The 22,548-nt window shown below is 35.7% G+C and overlaps 1 protein-coding gene across 1 annotated transcript in view; it reads left to right on the forward strand.

Annotated features, from left to right (window-relative positions):
- The first annotated feature begins 1,032 nt into the window (after positions 1–1,032).
- Positions 1,033–22,548, forward strand: part of LOC131154214 (protein ILITYHIA) — a 122,924-nt gene continuing 101,408 nt past the window's right edge. Inside the window, exons 1-11 of the mRNA XM_058106834.1 lie at positions 1,033–1,314; positions 7,152–7,528; positions 7,634–7,762; positions 7,866–8,247; positions 13,430–13,576; positions 13,790–13,974; positions 14,082–14,208; positions 14,326–14,399; positions 14,822–14,898; positions 15,007–15,043; positions 15,120–15,283. Coding sequence (XP_057962817.1) covers positions 1,200–1,314; positions 7,152–7,528; positions 7,634–7,762; positions 7,866–8,247; positions 13,430–13,576; positions 13,790–13,974; positions 14,082–14,208; positions 14,326–14,399; positions 14,822–14,898; positions 15,007–15,043; positions 15,120–15,283 — 1,814 coding nt within the window. The 5' untranslated portion in view covers positions 1,033–1,199. The remainder of the gene's footprint in view (positions 1,315–7,151; positions 7,529–7,633; positions 7,763–7,865; positions 8,248–13,429; positions 13,577–13,789; positions 13,975–14,081; positions 14,209–14,325; positions 14,400–14,821; positions 14,899–15,006; positions 15,044–15,119; positions 15,284–22,548) is intronic.

Here is a 22,548-nt window from a genome sequence, read left to right on the forward strand (position 1 = left end):
ACTTGGGCAAAGAAATATGATTGGATCAAGTAATGTGAGAAAAGGAGAGGGGGGGACAGAGAGGTGAAATTTAAAGAGGCAACACTTGAGGGGGAAACATGTCCCTAGCTTCAACTAATGCTTTTTTTTTTTAAACCTATACATAAATAAATATTTGAATAAGCTAATGACATTGTAAAAGGATAAAAATTAGCTAATCAGAATTTACTCTTATAATTTGAAAATTTATAAATATGTGAAAAATAAAAAATTAATTTTAGAGGCTTTTGAAACCATAACAATGTGTTTTATTGTGTCGATATAGACATTTTAAACTTTATTTGTTCCAAACATAGGGAGCGTCTTTGGTTGATATACAAAACGATTGGAGATTCTATGCATTAAAAATTTATCAAATTTTTTTTTTTTTGGGTTTTGATTGGTTTCTCTTTTTTTCTTCGTCCTCTATTTATTAATCTTTCAACTTATTATTCTCATTCTATGTTAGAAAATTAGAAATTCTAACCATAAATATAAATTGTATGAATTTAGATAAAATATGTTATAAAATTTAATGAATTTGATTATGCTAGAGAAGGATTGAGAAATGTTGTGTTTGGCAGAATGAATTGATGGATTTGGACAAATTTTAATACAATTTTGTATTATAACTTATCCAAATTCAATATAAATCCAAATTCAAATCCAAAACCTTTCTAAACATAAGATTAATGATTACACCTCTTACTTATTGAGATGCAATCACATGCTACTAATTTGTCATATATATATTTTTAAAATTTATTTGTTATTATCTTCTTCTTATTTTTTGTTAAGAAATTATAAATTTAATTAGGATAAATCTAAATAAAATGTAATACAAAATTAAATTGAATATGAGGAAGCAAAGGGTGGAATTTTGCAATAATTTTCCATTTTCCCCATAAAGAAAAAGAGACTATTCTTTTTTTTTTTTTCTTCACAGACAAGGCCAGTCCAATGGTCTGCTTACGATGTCATCTTTTATAAGCGCAGCCGAACACTGCTTTTCTCGGCAGCTCCTAAAACCCTAGTCCCCCTCTTCTTCTCTGCTTCTCTGTGGACTGTTGCAGCATTGCGGTGTTCCTAGGCCGTACTGTGGCTTCATCTGAATTGCATTTCCATAGCCCGAATCGGCGCTCACTGTCAAAATCTCAGTTTGGAATCTACCAGTTGGGTTAATGGCGAAATCATCAGAGCAGCTGGTTTCTATCTCCGCCTCGATCTCGACCTCTTCCACTAAGCAACGGGTTCGGATGTTTCGAGATGAAATCCCGTTGGTTCTCAGTAATTCAGGTGGCTGAATTTCATTGGAGTTCCATTTGCATTTTCTCAGCTGTTCATTTCATTTTTTTTTCCATTAATCCTGTTTGTTTTGAACTGTCATTGGTTGCTGAGAAAATGTAGGAAAATTGGAGAACTTGTGGCCGTCGATCTTAGGTTATTATTATGTTGAAACATTACCATGCAAGTAGTTTTAGTTGATTAGAGTCCAGAACCTTGTAAGCCGAGTAGAGCTGGAAAGGTTGGTTGTTTAGAAAACATAAGCAATGGAAATAATTAAAATTCCGCGCAGCAGTTTTTAATTTTAAAAAAAATGTTTGTAGGGTTGTTACAAAGAGTAGACGAAATAATTGTCTACTTTCAGTAGGTAAGAATTAATCTCTTCATATCTTTAAAAGTTATAAAGTTGTTATGGAAATTAGAAAAAGTAAAGCAAACAATCAAAACCATTTCATATATATAGATTTCTGGCTAGGTTAATTTTATATAAATGCATCAAAACTTTTAATAGGTTGTATAACCATTTCTATTTTTTCAGATATGTGTGTCTGCTTATTAATTTTCTTTCCCCTCATAAAAAAAGAAAATTTGCTAAGGTAGAGACTAGAGAAGAATAAGGATAAAACCTGTGGGCATGAAGTCCTTTGAGATAAGATACTGAAGAATAAAAAAATATAAAGAAAACAAAATCAAATGATTGTAGTCTTTCAATCCTGCTTGATATGAATATGGCAACACTGCTAGAGGTCCTAAGATTTGAGACCAAAGAAAGGTGAAAAATCACTGTCTCCAATAATCTGCTATCAGAAGATACGTCTCTTTCAAAAAACAACACACATAGCTGTATATTACAGTATTTTACAATCCTTGATTCAATCCAAGCCCGTGGAACTCGTAAGAAATGCCATTCATTGATTCGGTCATTGTCTTAGTGATCAAATCATGCTGTTTACTACTTCCCCTCCCCCCCTGCTGTGTCTGAGTATTCATCTTGTGGTGCACTGTGCTTGTGCCTATACATATCTCTGTTATTATCTAGGATGGAGAAATTGGGTTAAAGATAGATTCAACTGCTTGTAGGGCAAAACAAGGAGGGATGAGGATAAGCACTAAATTTCATTGTTTGGCAAATGGGAGTAGAACCGAGTCGCCTTGCATTATCTCTAAAATAGAGGTGAATGCAATGTCGTTGATTTTTAATAATTTATGTGTAGAGAATTGGTATTGTTCCCTGGTTCTTGATGATGTGATGTATTGGTATATCTTTGTACATTTTGAAAGAACAATTTTAGAACAACAGAGTTGGTGGTTTTAGGCAGTATGGAGTGGACTAACTCCTGAGGAGAAGGAATGGAGCGAAGAAAGATAATGGTAATAGTCGGTTCCATTCCTTCATTTGATACTGGGAATTAGGAATTCCATATAAAAGAAATCATTTCATTCTAGTGGTGAACATTTGATGGCAGAGACTGCAGTGAGAGAGTTGTAACAATTATGGTGGTATAATGGTGGTTACACGACATTGAGTTGGTGATGCTTGTGGTTTGTAGGGTGGTCATGATGGTGGCAACACTGACATGTTGGTAATGATTGTGGTGGCATTGCTAATGGAGGTAGGGCTTTTAGGGCATAAATTAAATCTTAGTTGTGCAATAAATGCATAATAATGACAAAACAGGACTGAAATGCCTCTGCATGACCATAGCAGTATTAGTTTGAATAGTATGCTACCATACATGCTATAGCAATTGTAGCAGTTTCCATGAACAGGAACTGCTATAGCATTGGAGAAAGATGCCACTTCTTGCTTTCTAATCATTGTTCCTACGTCACAGTTTAACAAAGATTGAGGAATATTGGCATGAGAAGCTGGGATGAGAATGTGTTTGACTAATTACTCTGAAATGTGGTACTGCTTGTGTTGGACAGCAGAAATCATGTGGTTGACAGTACAGCATATTTTTGGTTTCAAGCATGGGGTATTTAATGAGTCATGGTACTTTAAGATGCATGAGTTTTATATTTGCCTTTAGGTTATTAAAGAAAAACCTGTTGACCTCTTGATGTGCTATGGCCCTTGCACTTTATCTTCTCATAACTTGTATGTTGTAAGGGTTTTATTTTTTACTATTTTTTAACCATGCAAGAAAGACGAAAGTACTTAGATTGCTGATTTTACTGTACTTTCACAATTGAGAAAAAAACGAAAATCATAAATCCATTAACTTCCTATTTCTTTAATATTTTTGAGATAGAACTGTGTTGGAAATGACCCACTATCTCCCCTGCCCCCCCTCCTCTTTCTTCACCCCAACCCTGCAATGAAAAGAAGAAAAAAAGAAGAATAGAAGTGTACTGTCAGCATTTTTTGTTATTTTGGAATGATTGGCTGTTGGATTTTTTTTTTTTGTTATTTCTATGTGTTATGTGTATATATGTAAAGTGTGACACTTCACTCTTGATTTGGATTTTAGAATGCTGATCACTATGGGATTAGGATTTTTGGTTACCTTAGTCTGACATGGCTATAGGTCCATTTTAGTGTGTTTGTTATGCTTTGCTACATATAGAAAGGAAATTAGGGATGTAGTTTGGACTGTTGACATGTATACACTGTATTTTGATAAAATTAACTTTGAACACTGATTTGAGCTTTGAATAAGTGAACTGGGTTGAGAGCAACTTAGAATCATTGAATACTACATACTACATAGTGTAGGTTGTTTGGTAAGTTACTTGTTTAAACATCTGAATAGGTTTTTGCCATTTTACCCTTTAAACATTGTAAGGTCATTTGTTTGCTGGGAAACTAAAAGTGCTAAAAGTAGAAAAAATACAAAAAATATGAAAAGTTGTTTATTTACAAACTAAATTAACATACTTGCTTCTCATAGATTAGAGAAGAAATTGAAAAAGGAAAAATAGGAAAATAAGAAATATTCAATGAAGAGGAAAGAATGTTCAATTAGAAGAAAAAGATCCTCCTATAAAAAGTTGAAAGCAAAATCGACTAGAAAACAATCAAAATAAAACTGCCTTCCAATCTCTTTGAACATCTGAGAAAGGCATCGATGCAGGGGCAGCATCAATGATCTGCAGCCATGGGAGAGATGAGAAGAAATTGAAGAGAGAAGGTAGGGGAAGAGGAGAGCGGAGATACAAGGGGGAAACTCACGTTCACTTCAAATTTAAATTCAACAGCCACCTACAACATGGCTTTCGATCCATGGTTTTGAATCACAGCAGCGGTCCGCATAACGGTAACAATTGCGGCTTAAAGGTTGCGGATGTCATGACCATTACATAATGGGTAATGGACACTGTGTCCATGAATTCATTTTTTGCATTAGCAGACTTCTTAAAAACATATAGATTCATATGTTTTGATCCCAAAATCATATATACCAACGCATCATATGTTTTTTTAGTAAATTCTAATAAACTTAAATATAACATATACTACAAGTTTTGGATGTCATTTTGGTTGGTTTAGTTGCTTTTGGTGAGAAGAACCATGCGTTTGCTACTTTTCACTACTTTATTGATTATATAAGTGAAATTCAAACTAAGAAATCTTAAATATAAAGAAACATAAAATATAGAATGCCCTCTTTTGTACTGCTAAGGAAGTTAACTCCAAAGACCTGGCACTGCTGATTTTAATAGTAGCAAACCCATTTTTACCCAAATTTATTTAGAAATTGAACAAAAAAAATGTTTTACAGATAACAGAAAAAATCTGCTTCAACTATTTGAATCAGAGAAAAAAAAAAGCATCTTGTGTATAACAGAAAAAATTGCATCTAATATTGGAATGTTAATTTAATGCACAAGGCTCCTGCGCAATCTGCTTGGGGGGGGGGGGGTCTAGGAAGTGGACATAACATCTTTGCCATTGAGTCGAGGCTCGCCCTCAAATATTGGAATCATATTGAAAAAAAATCCAAGTGCGCCTTGTTTTAGGCATCCAAGTATTTGTTCAAGGTGTTGAAGATAAATCCAATTGCAACACAAGACCATATGTAAGAGCAATTGAGCATCCAAATATATGTTTTTGCTGCAGTTACAGCTTCAAGCTTGGAGCCTCATCGTGTTCAATGTTTGCACTCAATTCCGTCAGATATCCTATTATCCACAGCATCTGTTCATAATAAAAATGAAAAATTTTGGGAAAAAAGGAGCTACAGCGATAACATAGTTGCTGAGCCGACAGAGTAATGTGGAGAACTTCATGAATAGCGAGTAGAGTTGGCTGGCAATGACTGTATATCTTGAAAAAGATTTGGTAGAATTGGAAAAGTTGCAAGAAATTTCAAGAAAAATGCTCCGAGCCTTAGAGATAACCACCATTTGATCTATGCAGAGCTTCACCGATTAAAGAAGTGGGGCCTTGTCTTTATTGTGCTTGAGATGGGCAGAGAAATCAAAGGAAGGAGATGGAGCATTGTTGAACAAGAAGGGTGAGGCCGTTAGGGACTAGTTATAGAGGGGGATGTTGCAACTTTGAATGAGGAGAAAGGGGCACTTGTGTCTAAGGACCCTCTTAATGAAATTTACTAAGGGGCCTTGGTATCACTGTCAAATGAAAACGAAAATGAGAAATGAAAACTAAAAACTTGAACAAAAAATAGAAACGAAGACCAACAACCTGTTAATATATTTAAAACTAAAACAAATTAAAAACTCGATGGAACAAATGCTCATTTTGTCCTTGAATCATATAACAATTAAAAATATGATTAAAATAATAAAAAACTAATATAAACTAAACATATTATAATAAAAATAAAAATTATTATAATTATTTTATCTAATTATTATATTTTAAAATTCACTTTACAATATCTTATTGTACATGACAATTGAAAAATAGTAAAGATATTTTTTAAATGGATTTCATTATTTTTAAAAAAATTTAGAAAATTTATGAACTTTTTATTTTAATTATATTTTAAATTCACATGGTGATTTTATTTTAATTAAAATTTATGAATAAAATGAATGATTTAAAATAAATTCTTGATATTAAAATTTTTGGTAGGTTGCTAGAATAACTGTAAACCATAAAATTTGGTTTTATATTTTAAAAAACAGCTGAAAACCGACGAAGAACAGAAGACTCACAACTGTAAACATACACGTTTCATAATCTGTTACTTCGCTGTATAGGAACAAAAACAGAAAACAGAAAGGATACAAAAATAGACCCTAAGTTTTTAAAAAAACCTTTGGCCGAGGAAGGGGCAGTAGGAGGTTATTCAGAAGTGTTTCCAAACAGCTCCAGTTTACTTATTATTGAACTATTAAGAGGCATGCCTCTATTCGAAGGCTATAAACTGCAAACAAAAGGCCTTTTAGGCTCTTAGCATGCTGTGTTACCCATAATTTTTTATTACTATGTTCAGATATATCTCAACAAAAGGGAATTTGGTTAGCCTTTTTTCCCTCTCTCTTTCTCTCTCTCTCTCTCTCTCTCTCTCTCTCTCTCTCTCTCTCTCATCTTTTCTCCTACTTGAATGCGTATTCTTTTATTGTTATTAGCTCGACAAATATTAAAATCAAACATTTGCTTGTGTTTCATTGTTCTCTCTCTCTCTCTCTCTCTCTTCTTGTTATGAAACCTTACAATTTTTTTGTATTCCTCTTTGCTTATTTTTCTCTTACTTGAATGCATATTTTTTTAATGTTATTAACTCCACAAATATTAAAATCAAACATTTGCTCGTGTTTCATTGATCTCTCTCTCTCTCTCTCTCTCTCTCTCTCTCTCTCTCTCTCACTTGTTATGAAACCTTACAATTTATTTGTATTCCTCTTTACTTATTTTTCATATTCTTTGTTCGGGCTAGATATGTCTACGGAGCTTGTATCACTATTGGTAGATATAATCTTCAAAACATTGTATATTTATGATGATCGGGCTTCAAGGAATGCTGTAGATAATGTGATTGTGAAAGCTTTAGTGGAGATTACATTTATGAAGAGTTTTGCAGCTACCCTTGTTCAGTTCTTGGAAAGGCAGTTAAAGTTCCTATCCCACTTGGGCTGCTACAGGCTTCTCAAGTGGTCATGTCTACTCTTAAGTAAGAGTCAGTTTGCTGTAGTTTCGAAGAATGCATTGTGTAGAGTAGCTACAGCACAGGCAACCGCACTTCAGATTGTGATGCACAGATCTTTTCGCGAGCGAAGGGCTTGCAAGAAAACATTTTTTCATTTGTTCTCTCAGGTTTAGCCTAAAAATAACTTTTTCCTTTTGTTTCACTATGAAACTATTCTTTTGCAGCATTTAATTTCTATTCCTTTTTGTCTGTTGCATTTTCTATTTTTCTAGTCAGTGGACATCTACAAATGCTACATTATGGAGCTAAGGGATGCTCGGATTCCGTACAAAGATAGTCCGGAATTAATATGGTTGTTGCTGGAATTCTCAAGAACAACTTCTTTGTTTGAACAATTCAAGGTAAAAATACTCAACCCTCACTGTTTGTAACAATGGATTTATTTCATATATTATTTTTTGGTGCCTAGTCTTGAGTATTGATGCCATACACTGTTTTGTGCAGCCAATATTTCTTGATATTTATGTTAAAGCAGTTCTCAATGCAAGAGAAAAGCCAGCAAAGGGTCTTAGTGAAGCTTTTCTCCCACTATTTACAAAGATGGTGCATGAAGATTTTATAAGTGTTGTGATTCCATCTTCTGTCAAAATGTTGAAACGCAACCCTGAGATTGTGCTTGAATCAGTTGGGGTCCTTTTGAAATCAGTCAATCTTGATCTTAGTAAGTATGCTGTGGAAATTCTGTCCGTAGTACTACTGCAGGCCCGCCATGCAGATGAAGGAAGAAGGCTTGCTGCCTTAAGTATAATTGGGTCTTTGAGCCAGAAGTCTAGTAATCCAGATGCTGTAGAAGCAATGTTTAATGCCATTAAAGCTGTAATGGGAGGTTTGTATTCTCTACTATTTGTTCCTTTGATTCTTTCTGCTAGAAATTCAAAATATTCATTTTGTTGGTTTGCTGCTGACCAAGGTCTTAAATTTCGATTTCAACTCAAATTTCGAAGCTCCAAAAGTCTGGAAATATCGACAGAAAGTTCGATTTCGATGTCAATTTCAATTTCAATTTGAAAAAATAACAGAAATTAGTAGTAAAGCATGTAATTCTTTGTGAAACTTTAGAAATGGTTAAAAAACATAATAATATAAGTTTAAGGACTAATATATTACAAATTAAATACATATATGTTTTGTATGTGGTGGAAAAGTTGTAAAATAGTATGTGTATCAAACATATTTGTAAGATACTGTACATTAAATAAATTCAGTTAATACTGTTGAAATGTGGAAAAAAAAAAGCTGAATATTCCACTAAAATATGAAAAAGATTACATTCCTTTTAAATAGATGATAATTCTCATCTAATTACTAGGGATATTTACAACCTACTGAAAATAGAATATCCTATTTAAAATGGAAAACAGTAAATTAGGAAAGACTATCTACAAAATCGAGTAACAGGCCACCCAAATCCCCTAGGATCGTGGAACCAAAAATAGCTAACAAACTTATTTGTTAGCTGTAAATCTCCTAAAGACCAGCCTCTAATTAAGGCTGACAGATATATAATAATTCTACACTCCTCAAGTTGGGCTGTAAATATTGATTAGGCCCAGCTTGGAAGTCAAATCATCAAAATTCTTTCTTGGCAGAGCCTTGGTAAGGATATCGGCTGTTTGAAGACATGTAGGCACATACAACATCTTGATTATTCCTTTATTTTTTCTTTTATGAAATGTAGATCAATCTCCACGTGTTTTGTTCTATCATGATGCACTGGGTTCTTTGCAATGCTGATGGCTGACTGATTGTCACAGAACATCTTCATGGGTTATTCGCCTGAAATCTTTAATTCCTTTAGAAGCCTTCTTAGCCATATTCCTTGACAAATGCCGTGTGCCATTGCCCTGAATTCAGCTTCTGCACTGCTTCTTGGCACAACTGATTGATTCTTACTTTGCCATGTAACTAGGTTTCCCCACACATATGTGCAGTACCCAGAAGTTGACCTTCGATCATGCATTGATCCTGCCCAATTTGCATCACTGAATACTTCAATATCTATTTTTGATTCTTCTCAAAAAATAATCCTTTACCTGGTGTTAGCTTTAGATATCGTAGGATTCTATAAGCTGCCTCCATATGTTCCTCATTGGGTTTGTTCATGAATTGACTCACCATACTCACAGAGAAGCCAATATCAGGTCGGGTGTGAGATAAATATATAAGTTTTCAAACTAGTTTTGATATCTGCCTTTATCCACTGGTGTACTGTCTTCCTTGGCTCCTAGTTTGGTTGTTGAATCCATAGGAGTATCTGCTGGCTTGCATCTGAGCATCCCAGTCTCTTTCAAAAGATCTAGAATATATTTCCTTTGGGAGACAAAGATTCCCTTCCTTGACCGTGCCACTTCCATGCCTAGGAAGTATTTGAGATTCCCAAGGTCCTTGATTTCGAATTCTTTAGCTAGAAGACTTTTGAGACAACTCATGTCCTCCTCATAATCTCCTGTTAGAATGATGTCGTCCACATATACAATGAGGATAGGAATTTTTCCTTCAGTAGAGTATTTAACAAATAGTGTATGATCTGATTGACTTTGAGAATAACCATACCTCCTGACTACCTTTGTGAATCTCTCGAACCAGGCTCTTGGGGATTGCTTGAGCCCATATAAAGATCTTCTAAGTTTGCAAACTTTGTTGTGTGTAGCTTGTGTCTCGAATCCAGGAGGAATTTCCATGTAGACTTCTTTAGCTAAAGTCTCCATTGAGGAAGGCATTCTTGACATCTAGATGATGAAGAGGCCGGTCTAAATTTGCTGCCAAAGATAAGAGGACCCACGCTGTATTTAACTTGGCTACAAGGGAAAATGTCTCTTCGTAGTCAATTTCATATGATTGAGTGAATCCCTTTGCTACCAACCGAGCTTTGAATCGGTTAACACTTCCATCTTCATTGTATTTCACAGTGAATATCCATTTGCAACCTACTGGACGTTTTCCAGTTGGCAATTCTGTGATCTCCCATGTTCCATTCTTTTCTAGTGCACTGATTTCTTCCCAGACAACAGACTTCCATTCAGGTGTACCAAGAACCTCTTGTATGTTATTAGGAACCTGGATTTTGTCGAGGTTGGCAACAAAATATCTAAAATTCGATGACAGCCCCTGATATGACACAAAAGTGATTGGGTGTTTTGTGCATGATCACACACCTTTTCTCACAGCAATAGGACAATCACTATCATCATTAGTTAACTCATTATGGGAAGTCTCGGGATTAGAGTTACCTGGTGGATTTTCACTTGATCTAGGGCTTGAATCAAACTCTTGGATTTGCTTACGTGATGCTTCTTGTTCTATCTCCTTTTGGTTCCTTCTCCTCCGTGAATAGGCAATCAACTCATCATTTTTTGTTGGTTGAATAGTGTCCAGATGCTGATGTTTCACAGGAGATTCTAAGGGATGTGAAGGAGAAATAGAGTCAGTAGTTGGAATAGATTCAGAAATTTGTGATAGGTGAGGAGGGTCAAAATTAGAAGAAGGGTGAGATAACTCTTCAATATCCCAAAGCTGGAATTCCTGTGTAATCTCCCCCTGAATTTCCGATTTGGGGTAATATGGTTGTTGCTAAAAAAAGGTGACATCCATGGAGCGATAATATCTTTTAGTAGCTGGTGAATAGCATTTATAACCCTTTTGGTTTGGAGAGTACCCTGGAAAAATGCACTTAAAGGGCTCTAGGATCAAGTTTACCCTGGTGTTGACTATGAACATGAACAAAAGCTGAGCACTCGAATACTTTGAAGGGAATGGTGGAGATGAGTCGAGTATTGGGAAAGGACTGAAGTAGAGTTTGACAGGGAGTTTGGAATTTGAGAACACGAGAGAGCTTCCTGTTTATGAGGTAGGCTGTAGTGAGAATGGCTTCACCCCAAAAATGTTTCGGTACATGTGTAGAGAACATGAGGGAGCGGGCAACATCTAGTAGGTGCCGGCTTTTCCTTTCGGCAATTCCATTTTGTTGAGGAATGTCAACCCAAGAACTTTGTGTATGATACCTTGACTCAAGAGATAATCATCAAGAATGGATTTGAAATATTCTTTGGCATTATCAGTTTTCACAATCTGTATTTTTGCTTAGAATTATGTTTGGATCACAATGTTAAAATTTTTGAAAATCTGACCTGCCTCCGACTTCTCTTTAACGAGGAATATCCTGGTATGTCTAGTGTGATCATCTATAAAAGATATAAACTAGCGAGATCCAGTAATATTCTTGATCCTAGATGGCCCCCACATCACTATGAATCATTGAAAAGCTTTGGGATGCTTTGTAGGGTTGGTTGGGATAAGAGTTGCGAACATGTTTTGAAAATTGACATATCTCACATTGAAAATCATTTGGATTTTTATTTTTGAATAATGAAGGAAAGAGTTTCTCGAGATACAAGAAATTTGGATGTCCTGACCTATGGTGCCATGACATAATTGCACTATCATTATTAGAACGAATGACAGAAAAATAACTTTGACTTCTAGACACTAACAATCGGATTTGTGAGTTCTTCCTTGATGAGGATCATTAACCTCGAGAAGATAGAGCACCGAACACATCTTAGCACTGCCAATCATCTTCCCCAAATCCAAGACCTGAAATTCACACATATTTGGGAAAAATGTAGTAACACAATTGAGATCCCGAGTGAGTTTACTAGTAGACAGTAAATTGCAATCCAAATTTGGCACTAATAGATTTGAGTTGAGTGTTAGATTCTCTGAAATTTTAACAGAACTTGTACCAGCCACCTTTGAGAGTGAACCATCTGCTATCATGACTGTTAAATTTTCATAAAAGGGACTATAAGTAGAATTTTTTTTTTCTATCTCCAGTCATATGGTCCGATGCTCCTAAGTCTATAATCCATGGACCGAGCTTCTCCTTTTTAACATTAAGAGCACTTAAAAAATTACCCTTGTGTGCCAAAGAACCGATACCAACCACAGTAGTAGGGGCTGTTGAAGATTGGCTGAACATTTTTCGCAATAATTCTAGTTGCTCCTTGCTGAAGAGATTGGGCTCGGGTGGTGTTGGTTTTTCATCTACTGATACAAAATTTCCCCGTCCTGTAATGGGCATGAGGCTGCTATCTGAACTGCTGCTGTTGCCTGAGATCATGGCTTCCTGATTGGTGGTGACGTCTGAGACTGAAGAGGTGGAGTCGCGTCACCCAGTGGCCATACCGTATTTGGTCATATGGGAAGATTAGGGTTTAGAGGATGCTCTGATACCATGTTTTAATGTGGAAAAGATTATTGAATATTCCACTAAAATATGAAAAGGATTACATTCCCTTTAAATAGATGATAATTCTCATCTAATTACTAGGGATATTTACAACCTACTGAAAACAGAATATCCTATTTAAAATAGAAAGCAGTAAAATAGGAAAGACTATCTACAGAATCGAGTAACATGCTACCCAAATCCCCTAGGATCAATGAACCAAAAATAGCTAACAAATCAACTTATTTGTTAGCTGTAAATCTCCTAAAGATCAGCCTCTAATAAAGGCTGACAGATATCTAATAATTCTACAAATACAAATGAAATTCATAAATCATTTAAATATTATTTATTATACAAATAATGATAATTTAGACATGAATGGTTAAATTAATGTTACTGTAAGTTTATTTTTTCATATCATTTCAAAAGCACTTGTAATAAACTTTTGTTTCGATAAATTAAATTAAGATAGAAATTTCACTTCACTCCTAAATTTCTCATTTGAATTCTAGTCAAAATTTTGACAAGTTTCGCTAAAAATTTGAGATTTTGATAAATTTTGGATGATTCATTGAGATTTCGATGGAAATTATGTAAGATAGAAATCAACTGCCATTTCGATTTCGAGGGTGACGGAAATCTGAAATTTCAACGAAAATTTCAAAAATTTCATGGAAATTTAAAATCATGCTGCGGACTGATGTTTTTATAATTGCAGTTTATGAATGCAAAATAAGTTTGGAGGAGAAATTTTTCTAAACATTTTGACTTTCCACAGGCTCAGAAGGAAGACTTGCATTTCCTTACCAGAGGGTTGGGATGATCAATGCACTGCAAGAATTGTCTAATGCTCCTGAAGGGAAATATATCAATGGCTTGTCACGTACTATATGTAGCTTTATGCTATCTTACTACAAAGATGATGGTAAAATGCTTCTCAATGATCTCTTGCTTTTATTTATCTCCATTTATTAGGCTCTGAAATCTTATCATATCTCTGTGATATCCCTTCTTTGCCTGCTTCCCTTTGTCTCAAATATCCTACACCTCTTTTTCTCTGTTTATTTTCTTTTCCTTTTGTGTTTTTGAAAATACTTTGCAGGTAGGTTTTGATTTTATCTAATGTTATGATTTTCAGGGAATGAAGAGGTAAAAATTGCAATTTTGTCAGCTATGGCTTCATGGGTGGTACGATCTGCAGATGCCATCCAATCAGATGTAGTATCTTTTATTGCGTCTGGATTGAAGGAGAAGGAAGCTTTAAGAAGGGGTCATCTTCGTTTTCTACGAGTTATAAGCAAAAATGCTGATGCTGTTTTACGGGTGAAGAAGCTGATTAATTTATTGCTTTCTGTGCTTTTCTTTATTGATTCTTGCCTAGGCTGATCCTTTTTCTAGTAACTGGAATTTTATATTACCATATGCTTCAGATATCATCTTTGCTGGGAACTCTTATTCAACTGGTGAAAACTGGTTTTACTAAAGCAGTGCAGCGTTTGGATGGCATTTATGCATTGCTCTCAGTTGCTAGGATTGCTGCTATTGATATCAAAGCAGGTCTAGTCCGAAGTCCACAATTGCTCATGCATTCTCATTGATTATTGCATATATATGTGTGTGCGTATGTATATATAAATTAATTGCCCAGTGAACTTTTTATCCTTTGTTTTGCAGGGGAGTCTCTGGAAAAGGAAAAAATCTGGTCTTTGATATCTCAAAATGAACCGGCTATTGTACCGATATCTATGGTATTTATTCTTTGATTCAGGTTAATGTTCAGTAAATGTGTAAATTCTACTCTATAGTTTGGTTGACAGAGTTGAGATTTCAAAAAATGTTTGTTTATTTATGTAGTGCAACATATATGTTGCATCTATGTTGCCTCAAGCCCATTGCATGTATACATAAGCATGTGAGATATCAGACAAGATAAGGTGTTTGTTATTGTCACTTATTGTGGTTTTTATTTATTTATTTGTTGTTTTGGGAGTTTTGAGGAATTTTTTGTTGGATTTAATTATCCTATTCCTTTTGTTCAGTGTTCTTAATATTTCTGCAATGCACAGCTCAATTCAATGAGCTAGCTTGAGAGGACCTGGTGATTTTTATATTTCATGTGAACTCAATATATTCCATCATTTTTTTTAATGCGCTTTCTGTTGTTCTGCAGGCCTCAAAACTATCAATGGAGGACTGTGTAGCTTGTGTCGATCTTCTCGAGGTGCTGCTCTCAGAACATCAACACAGGTTGACTGATTTATTCTGCATGGTATCATCCTCAGATGTTTCTTAATTTCTATTTAGCATTAGCTAGAAAGTAATCAGAGGAATACTCCTTGTCCTTTTACAATGCAGAGTGTTGGAAGCTTTCTCTGTCAAATCTGTATTACAGGTGAACTATTGGCTGGTGCTAGTTTGATCCCTTTTTCTAAGAATTTCAGACACTGATTGAATATTGCTGCATGCAGTTAATACTTTTTTTAATATGTCATCCAAGTTGGGATGTTCGAAGAGTATCCTCTAATGCTGCCAAAAGGATTATTACTGCTGCTCCACAGTTGTCTGAAGCTCTTTTACTTGAATTTATAAGTTTTCTTTCTATGGTTGGAGAGAAAATTCAGTTGAAGATAAGGTACGGCTAATCTGGAACGAGTCTTTTTCAGTTTGTGTATATCTGTATGTTAAAAATTCTTCCCCCATTCCTTTTAAATTTTATCAATTGAAGAGAATTTTATGCCAATTATAATTAATATGCTTATAATTGCTTTGTGCACAGGATGATATGTTGAGCATGGCATATTGCACCAGTAAATGATATAAATGCATATTATTTTATTTTTGTATAGTCCAATCATTCTGAATTTTGATTGATTAAAAACATTTTTCCAATGTTCTTATAAATTTGCATGGTTTAGTTTACCCAATATATCTTATTGAAATGGCTTGTTAGTTATCCAAAGGGTGAGCTGGTGTCCTCTTGTGAGCAGTGTTGCTGTTGAGTTGGTGTGGGTTTTCATCATTCGTTTAAAGCTGATAAAAAAGTGTTCAATATTTATAAGCTGGACTTGGTACCAGTTTGAATTATAGAATTCTTGGGAATTGCTATGGTCATGAGCAAGGAAGAATTTCAGTGGGTGTTACATCATCTTGTTTCATTTTGGTATGATGAGCCCTGTGGCTTAGATAAGGGGTTTGGGTGACTCTTGCTGAGGTTTGATGGAGGATTCTATTGCCTGAAATTGCTTGCAAATGATTGGGGAAGATAAGAAGCTTTCTATGCAAGGAGCGATTTATGATAATGGGTTATAGTATTCCCATTCTTTTTCTAGAAGAGAAGGAATTTTCAGGTAGGTGGCTGTTTCTAACTTAAAGAAATTAGATGAATTTGGGGAAGAAAACAACAATAAAAATGGTTTTATACATCATTGTGGAAATTGTGGATCAACAAAATTTTGAAGGATCTGTGAAGGAGAGATAGAAACACAGTGAGTATCTATAACAATACCACATCAGATGTGTACTAGGGAGGTCTTGGGTTTATAAGGATGGTTTAGTCTCCAACTATATTAGGAGCCTTTTATAGAACAAAATCATGAGGCTAGTGGGTCAAAGTAGACAATACCTTATTGGAGTTGGGCCGAGACTCTTACATTTGGTATCAAAGCTACCCTAGGGCATTGCCATGTGGGTGAGTTCTACATAGAGGTGTGACCCACTTTGACAAGGGCGACAGTGATCGGACAGGAGAGCCTGTCAAGATCTCATGTTGGATGTGTATTGGGGAAATCTTGGGTTTATAAGGATATTTCAGGCTCCAACTATGTGAGGCACCTTTCATAGGACAAAACCGTGAGGTTAGTGGGCCAAAGCAAACAATATCTCACTGGAGTTGGGCCGAGATCATTACACTATCCAACATGACCAATGTTGATGCTTTTCTAAGATTTCCAGTGGAGGAGTTGAGAGATTTGGTGGAATCACAATTCGAGATGATCATGGGAATTTTCTGGCAAAGGCAGCAGTTGGGATAAGATTCCAAATAATACAACAATAACAATAACAACAAACCCCTGGGCCTATGGCCTGGCGGTAAGGGCGAGCCTTAGAACATGCTGGTAACCCCAGTGGTCCGGGTTCGATTCCTGCCGCTCGTGCTGCACATCCGTGATTTGTCTCCTGCGTGTTGGCTGTGGGCATGGATGGCGTAGGTAACAGATTAGGCTGGGCAAAAAAAATGCTTGGGATACTGTTGTTAATCCAAAAACAACAGCAACAACAACAACAACAACAAGCCTTAAGTCCCACTAGGTGCGGTCGGCTACATCTTTTTTTCTCCGATTCACCTGATTGAGAGCATTTTCTTCTACTAGATTAAGGGCTATTAAATCCTTCTGCACTACCTCATTCCTAGTTATTTTAGGCCTACGCCTACCCCTTTTCATGTTAGAAACAATAACCAACTCACTCCTCCTCACAGCTGCTCTACTAGGCCCATGGTTATGAAAATCATGATCTGGATTATAGGATCGTACGATTCAATGATCCATATTCACCTAAATGATTCAAGTCGCAACAAAAATCAGAATCAAGTAGTATCGTGGTAGAATCGTAAGAGAATCGGTAGAATCGTAGAATCGTAGTAGAACCGTGTAGATCCCACTCTGTTTCCTGGATTGGGATTTGTTTTTCCTTTTTGGGCTTCAATAATGTGGCCCAGCACCTGAATTTCTCTCCTGTTTGACAACCATAGAGCCCTCCAGTGACTGGTGTTTGATCAGCGGCAGCTAGCAGTCTTGCTGTTTGATCAATAGTTCTTTGGTGTTCAACAACCAGAGTTCCTGGGGTTCGACAAAAACTCAGCCCCTGTCCTCATTCCTCAGTCCTCAGTCCTCTTGCTTCTTTGGTACTCGACAAGAACACATCAGTCGTCTTCAACATAGAGTTCTTGTTTGATCAGCAGCAGCCAAGAAAAGAGCCAAGCCAGCAGGCCCAGCAGAGCTGAAGAGGTATTCTTTGAAACAGATTTTTTGCTTTTTGAAAAGACTCAGTAGTGAGCATTGTTTTTTGCTGCCTTTTCCTTTTCTTGCTCTTCTTCTTTTTCATATTTTTATTGTTTGAACTTTTTATTCTATTTTTAATTTCTTATACTTATTAACCAAGTTTTTAGTCTTGAGACTTGTCATAAAATTCCACATATATAATTTTTTAATCTTTATTTTACATTGAAAGTAGAATCTTATGATTCTCGATCCGATTCTATGATTTGATCCTGCAGACCCTTCCAACGATCCCACATAGAATCCCAATTCTAACAACCTTGACTAGGCCTATGTTTCAAATGCCGAAACCATTAAGTCACCACCCCTCCCTGTTCTTGTCTTCAACCAGTGCTATGCATAAATTGTTGCGTATATGCTCGTTCCTTAGTTTATATTTAATGTTATACCACTCATCCACCTTAACGTTTGCATTTTGGCAACTTTTACTTTTTGTACATGCTTTTTAGTTGCCCATTTTGGCAACTTTCACTTTTTGTACATGCTTTTTAGTTGCCCAACATTCTGAACCATACAACATAACTGGCCTTATAGCTGTCTTATAAAACTTTCCTTTTAATTTTAAGGGTATTCTACGATCACACAACACGCTTGACACACTCCTCCATTTTACCCAACCTGCTTTAATTCTATGTATTACATTTTCTTCAATTTCCCCTTCTACTTGCATAATAGATCCAAGATATCAACATCTATTAGTGCTAATAATTTCTCGATTATCATTTAATCTTCTCTCCACTACTCCTTGCATTAATAACATTACATTTCGTATGTTTTGTCTTATTCCTACTTATCCTAAAACCTTTGGACTCTAATGCGGTTCTCCAAAGTTCTAACTTAGATTCCACTTCGTTCCTACTTTCATCAATCAACACAATATCATTTGCAAACTACATATACCAAGGTATCTTGTTATGGATATTCCTAGTAAGAAGATAAGGACTCAAAGTAGAACCTTGATGCATACCTATTGTGATTGGAAAATCTCTTGATTTCCCTTTTACAAGTCTAACGCTAGTCACTACTTTATCATATGTATCCTTAATTACCTCAGTATTTCTATTGTAAACCCTCTTTTTTTCTAAGGCCTACTAAAGAACTTTCCTAGGTACTCTATCACATGCTTTCTCTAGGTCAATAAAAACCATATGCAAGTTCCTTTTCTTTTTCCTAAACTTTTCTATTAATTTTCTTAAAAGATAAATAGCTTTTGTTGGTGATCTCCCGGATATAAAACCAAATTGATTCTCTGAAATCCTCATTTCTAGTTTTTTCTTTGTTCAATTATCCTTTCCCATAATTTCATCATGTAACTCATCATCTTAATTCCACTATAGTTATTACAATTTGGAATGTCACCTTTGTTTTTGTATAAAGGTATTAACATGCTTTTCCACCATTCTTCTTTCTTGGTTTTTATAGTAATGTTGAAGAGACTAGTTAACCAAATATTTCCTTAAGGGCTCTAATTTTGCGAATAAATCTCCTATTTTTAGTCTTCTCCTCATTTGTCACTTCTAAGTTCAATCTTTCATTTTGGTTTTCATTAAACACCTTATCAAAGTATCTTTGCCACATCTCTTTTTTGTCTTCTTCTCTAGTTAAGACATTATCATTCTTGTCCCTTATATTTTTACATCACCTAAATCTTTGCCTTTCTTTTCTCTTGGCTCTAGCAAGTTTATAAATATCTCTTTCTCCTTTTGTATCTTGTTTACTATATAAAGTATCATAAGCTCAATGTTTATCTTCACTAATAGACTCTTTTTGCATTTTTTTTTTTTTGCCTCTTTATGCTGTTCAAGATTTTATATATTTCTACAACTTTGCCATATTTTATACCAATTTTTTTTTTTTTTGTCTTAACAGCTTTTTGGACTTCTTGATTCCACCACCAACTTTCTTTACTACTTGAGTATCTTCATTTGGACTCTCACTTAAAATCTCTTTTTCTATCCTTATGATAGAGTTAGCTATTTTATAATCCGAACAGTATTTGTAACTACCTTACCCCCTATTGTCCAATTACACTTTTTGATAATTTTTTCTTTGAATTTTATTTATTATCTCCCTACAAATAATTATGGATTTTATTCTAGCAAATTTGATCGTAACCGAAGGGATCAATGCTATAGGGGGGAATTTTCCAAACCCAAGAGCAAGTGGTGTCAGGTTCAATGCGATGGGCCAAGTCCTCCGGGCCCCTTAACTTTTCGTCAAAAGGCTTTGGTTAGATGGGCTATTAAAAACATTAGTTAGATACAACTCAACTAGAGCAAGCCCATCTCAATTTAAGGAAATTACAGCAGCTGTACCTTTAAAACCTAGGTAAGAAGTGGTCTGAAAAGAGGAGAGGCTGTAGGTAACTTAGAAATTCAGAGGGTGCTGGGGCGATAAAACCCTGTATGTACATGGCTGTAAGGACAAGGTGCATGCTGCAGAGCAGAAGTTGGTTGACACCTCTTTGTCGTCAATGGGAGACGACTGCTTTCATGATGAGATCTATAAGTATCCCTTGGGATATGGTGATGGGTGTTGGGCGGGGGGGGGGGGGGGGGGGGGGGGGGCTTGATTTAGGATCAGAAAGGGTGTGGGAGGAGTTTCAGAGCAAAGGTAATGATGTGGGAGATAAGGTTATGGTTAGGGAAGTTCTTGTGATAATGATATCGACGATAAGGTTTACATCCGCCATTGGGTTGGGCAGGCAGGTGCAGATATGGAAAAAGGGTTTGAGCCCATGCAATGTGATTTTGATAGGAGATTGAAAAATGTTTCAAGAAGAATACTGTAGGTAGTTTGTGCTTTGTGGACTCTTTTTGAGTTGTAAAATGGAGGAGACATGTAAAAGGAGTATCAAGGGAGAGGAGAAGCAAAAATGTGGTGATGTGTTGGATAGTGAGAGTGATGACACTAGTCAGTTTGGTCATGATGATGATCTGCTTTTGGGATGAGTTTTGGGAACAAATATGGCTATGTTTCTTATTCGTCTGACTTAATTGGGGATTTATAGTATGTTCAGCCATCTCTGATGGAAGGTTTGGAGGGTGTTCGTACCTTTGAGGATAATAATAGAATGGGTTTGGAGCAGCAGTGTGGGGATGGGATTCTGCCAAATCCTGTGATGGAGATCAATGGGAAGGACTTAGAAGCTCAACATCTGCTGGATAAGTTGGTCTTTTGGTTGTCTAAACCCAGAGGCAAGAAAGTTCATTTGGATGGGGGTAAAGAAGGATAAATAAGGGAAAGAGGAATTAGTTAACCTGCAGTGTACAGTGAAATGGTGATTTATAATGGGAAGGTAAAACAAAGGCTTTCTTTTCTAGTTTTTTAATTAGTTTCTTCTTTTTTCCTTCGCAATTTTTTTTGTGTTTTTCGTAGAGGATTTTTTGTGCTCTCTTTTAGATTGTAATCTCTTATCCTTTCCTAATACATTTTTTTTTTTATTGAAAAAAAAAAAAAAAAAAACTCAAGTACATTGAGTTGGGGGAAAGCACCTAGGAGTCCATCACTATGAGAGGAATCATCCCTCTTCTTAAGAAAGGAGTCTCTGATGCATTTCAGCTTAGTTAGGGGAAGATCTTGCGATGTCATCAACTTTTACCTCTTGTTATTGATGGATAAGGTATTGGAATATTCATATGCATAGCACTTAACCTTCTTATTAAGGAACCATAGATGCCTTAAAAGAATGTGATACATCTTGCGTTGAAGAATTTCATACTGCACTGACCCCACAAACAAACTAATTTTAAGGTAAGCTAGCACAGATCGTGGATTTTCAAATTGTATTCACCCCAGCAATCTTGTATGGACTAGGATGTGGCTCGACTATCAAATTCAATTCTTTACAGCTTGTTTAGAAATTACATTTGCACAACCAGCTGGATCAATAATCAAAGTGCAAAGTTTTTTTTTGACAAATCACCCACCTGATTTGGACAGAATACTAAACAATCTTTGTGACCTGGTCCCTGGTATCCTTCTTCATCCAAGTCACTTTGGACTTCTTTCTGAGATTTAATTACTAGTGGTTCTTCATTTTCTTTTCTTTCCTTTTTTTGGGGCAATTTCTACGACCTGGGAATTGGGATACTGAGTAGTTTGATGTCTAAAACCTTGGCCCTTGAAAAGCATAACTGTTGATCTTAGAAGTTGACTTGGAGTGCTCTTGAATCTTCCATGCTGTAGTTGTTTGATAACCTTTATCCAACTGCACAATCAACTTTTTTTGCAGAACTTTACTAGTCTCAAGTGTCAATGTAGCTCTAGGAGAATTACGATGCATATTCTCCTTTATCTGAGTGGCAACCTGTAATAAAACAATATGTTGCCAGTTTAGGTGTGGTTGCTGGCAACTCTTTTCTATACAAAGCAATCTTCACACCTTCTTTCCATTCCGCATTTGCATGAGTAGCCAAATGACAGAATCTACTAGTGTAGTCTACTACTGTCTTGTTTTCTTGCTTCAAATAAAAAGGTTGTAGATGGACACACAACTAGGAGAATTACGATGCATATTCTCCTTTATCTGAGTAGCAACCTGTAATAAAACAATACGTTGCCAGTTTAGGTGTGGTTGCTGGCAACTCTTTTCTATACAAAGCAATCTTCACACCTTCTTTCCATTCCGCATTTGCATGAGTAGCCAAATGACAGAATCTACTAGTGTAGTCTACTACTGTCTTGTTTTCTTGCTTCAAATAAAAAGGTTGTAGATGGACACACAACTAGTAGTTTAGGGGAAATATCTTTGCTTGCTTGGCTTCCTTCCCTCTCATCCCATGTTCTAATTTCAGCATTTCTTCTCCTTCTAAAGATCCCATTTTTTAATCCACCAAAT

This window comes from Malania oleifera, chromosome 4 (genome assembly GCF_029873635.1).
Source record: "Malania oleifera isolate guangnan ecotype guangnan chromosome 4, ASM2987363v1, whole genome shotgun sequence".
In the NCBI taxonomy this organism is placed as follows: Eukaryota; Viridiplantae; Streptophyta; class Magnoliopsida; order Santalales; family Ximeniaceae; genus Malania; species Malania oleifera.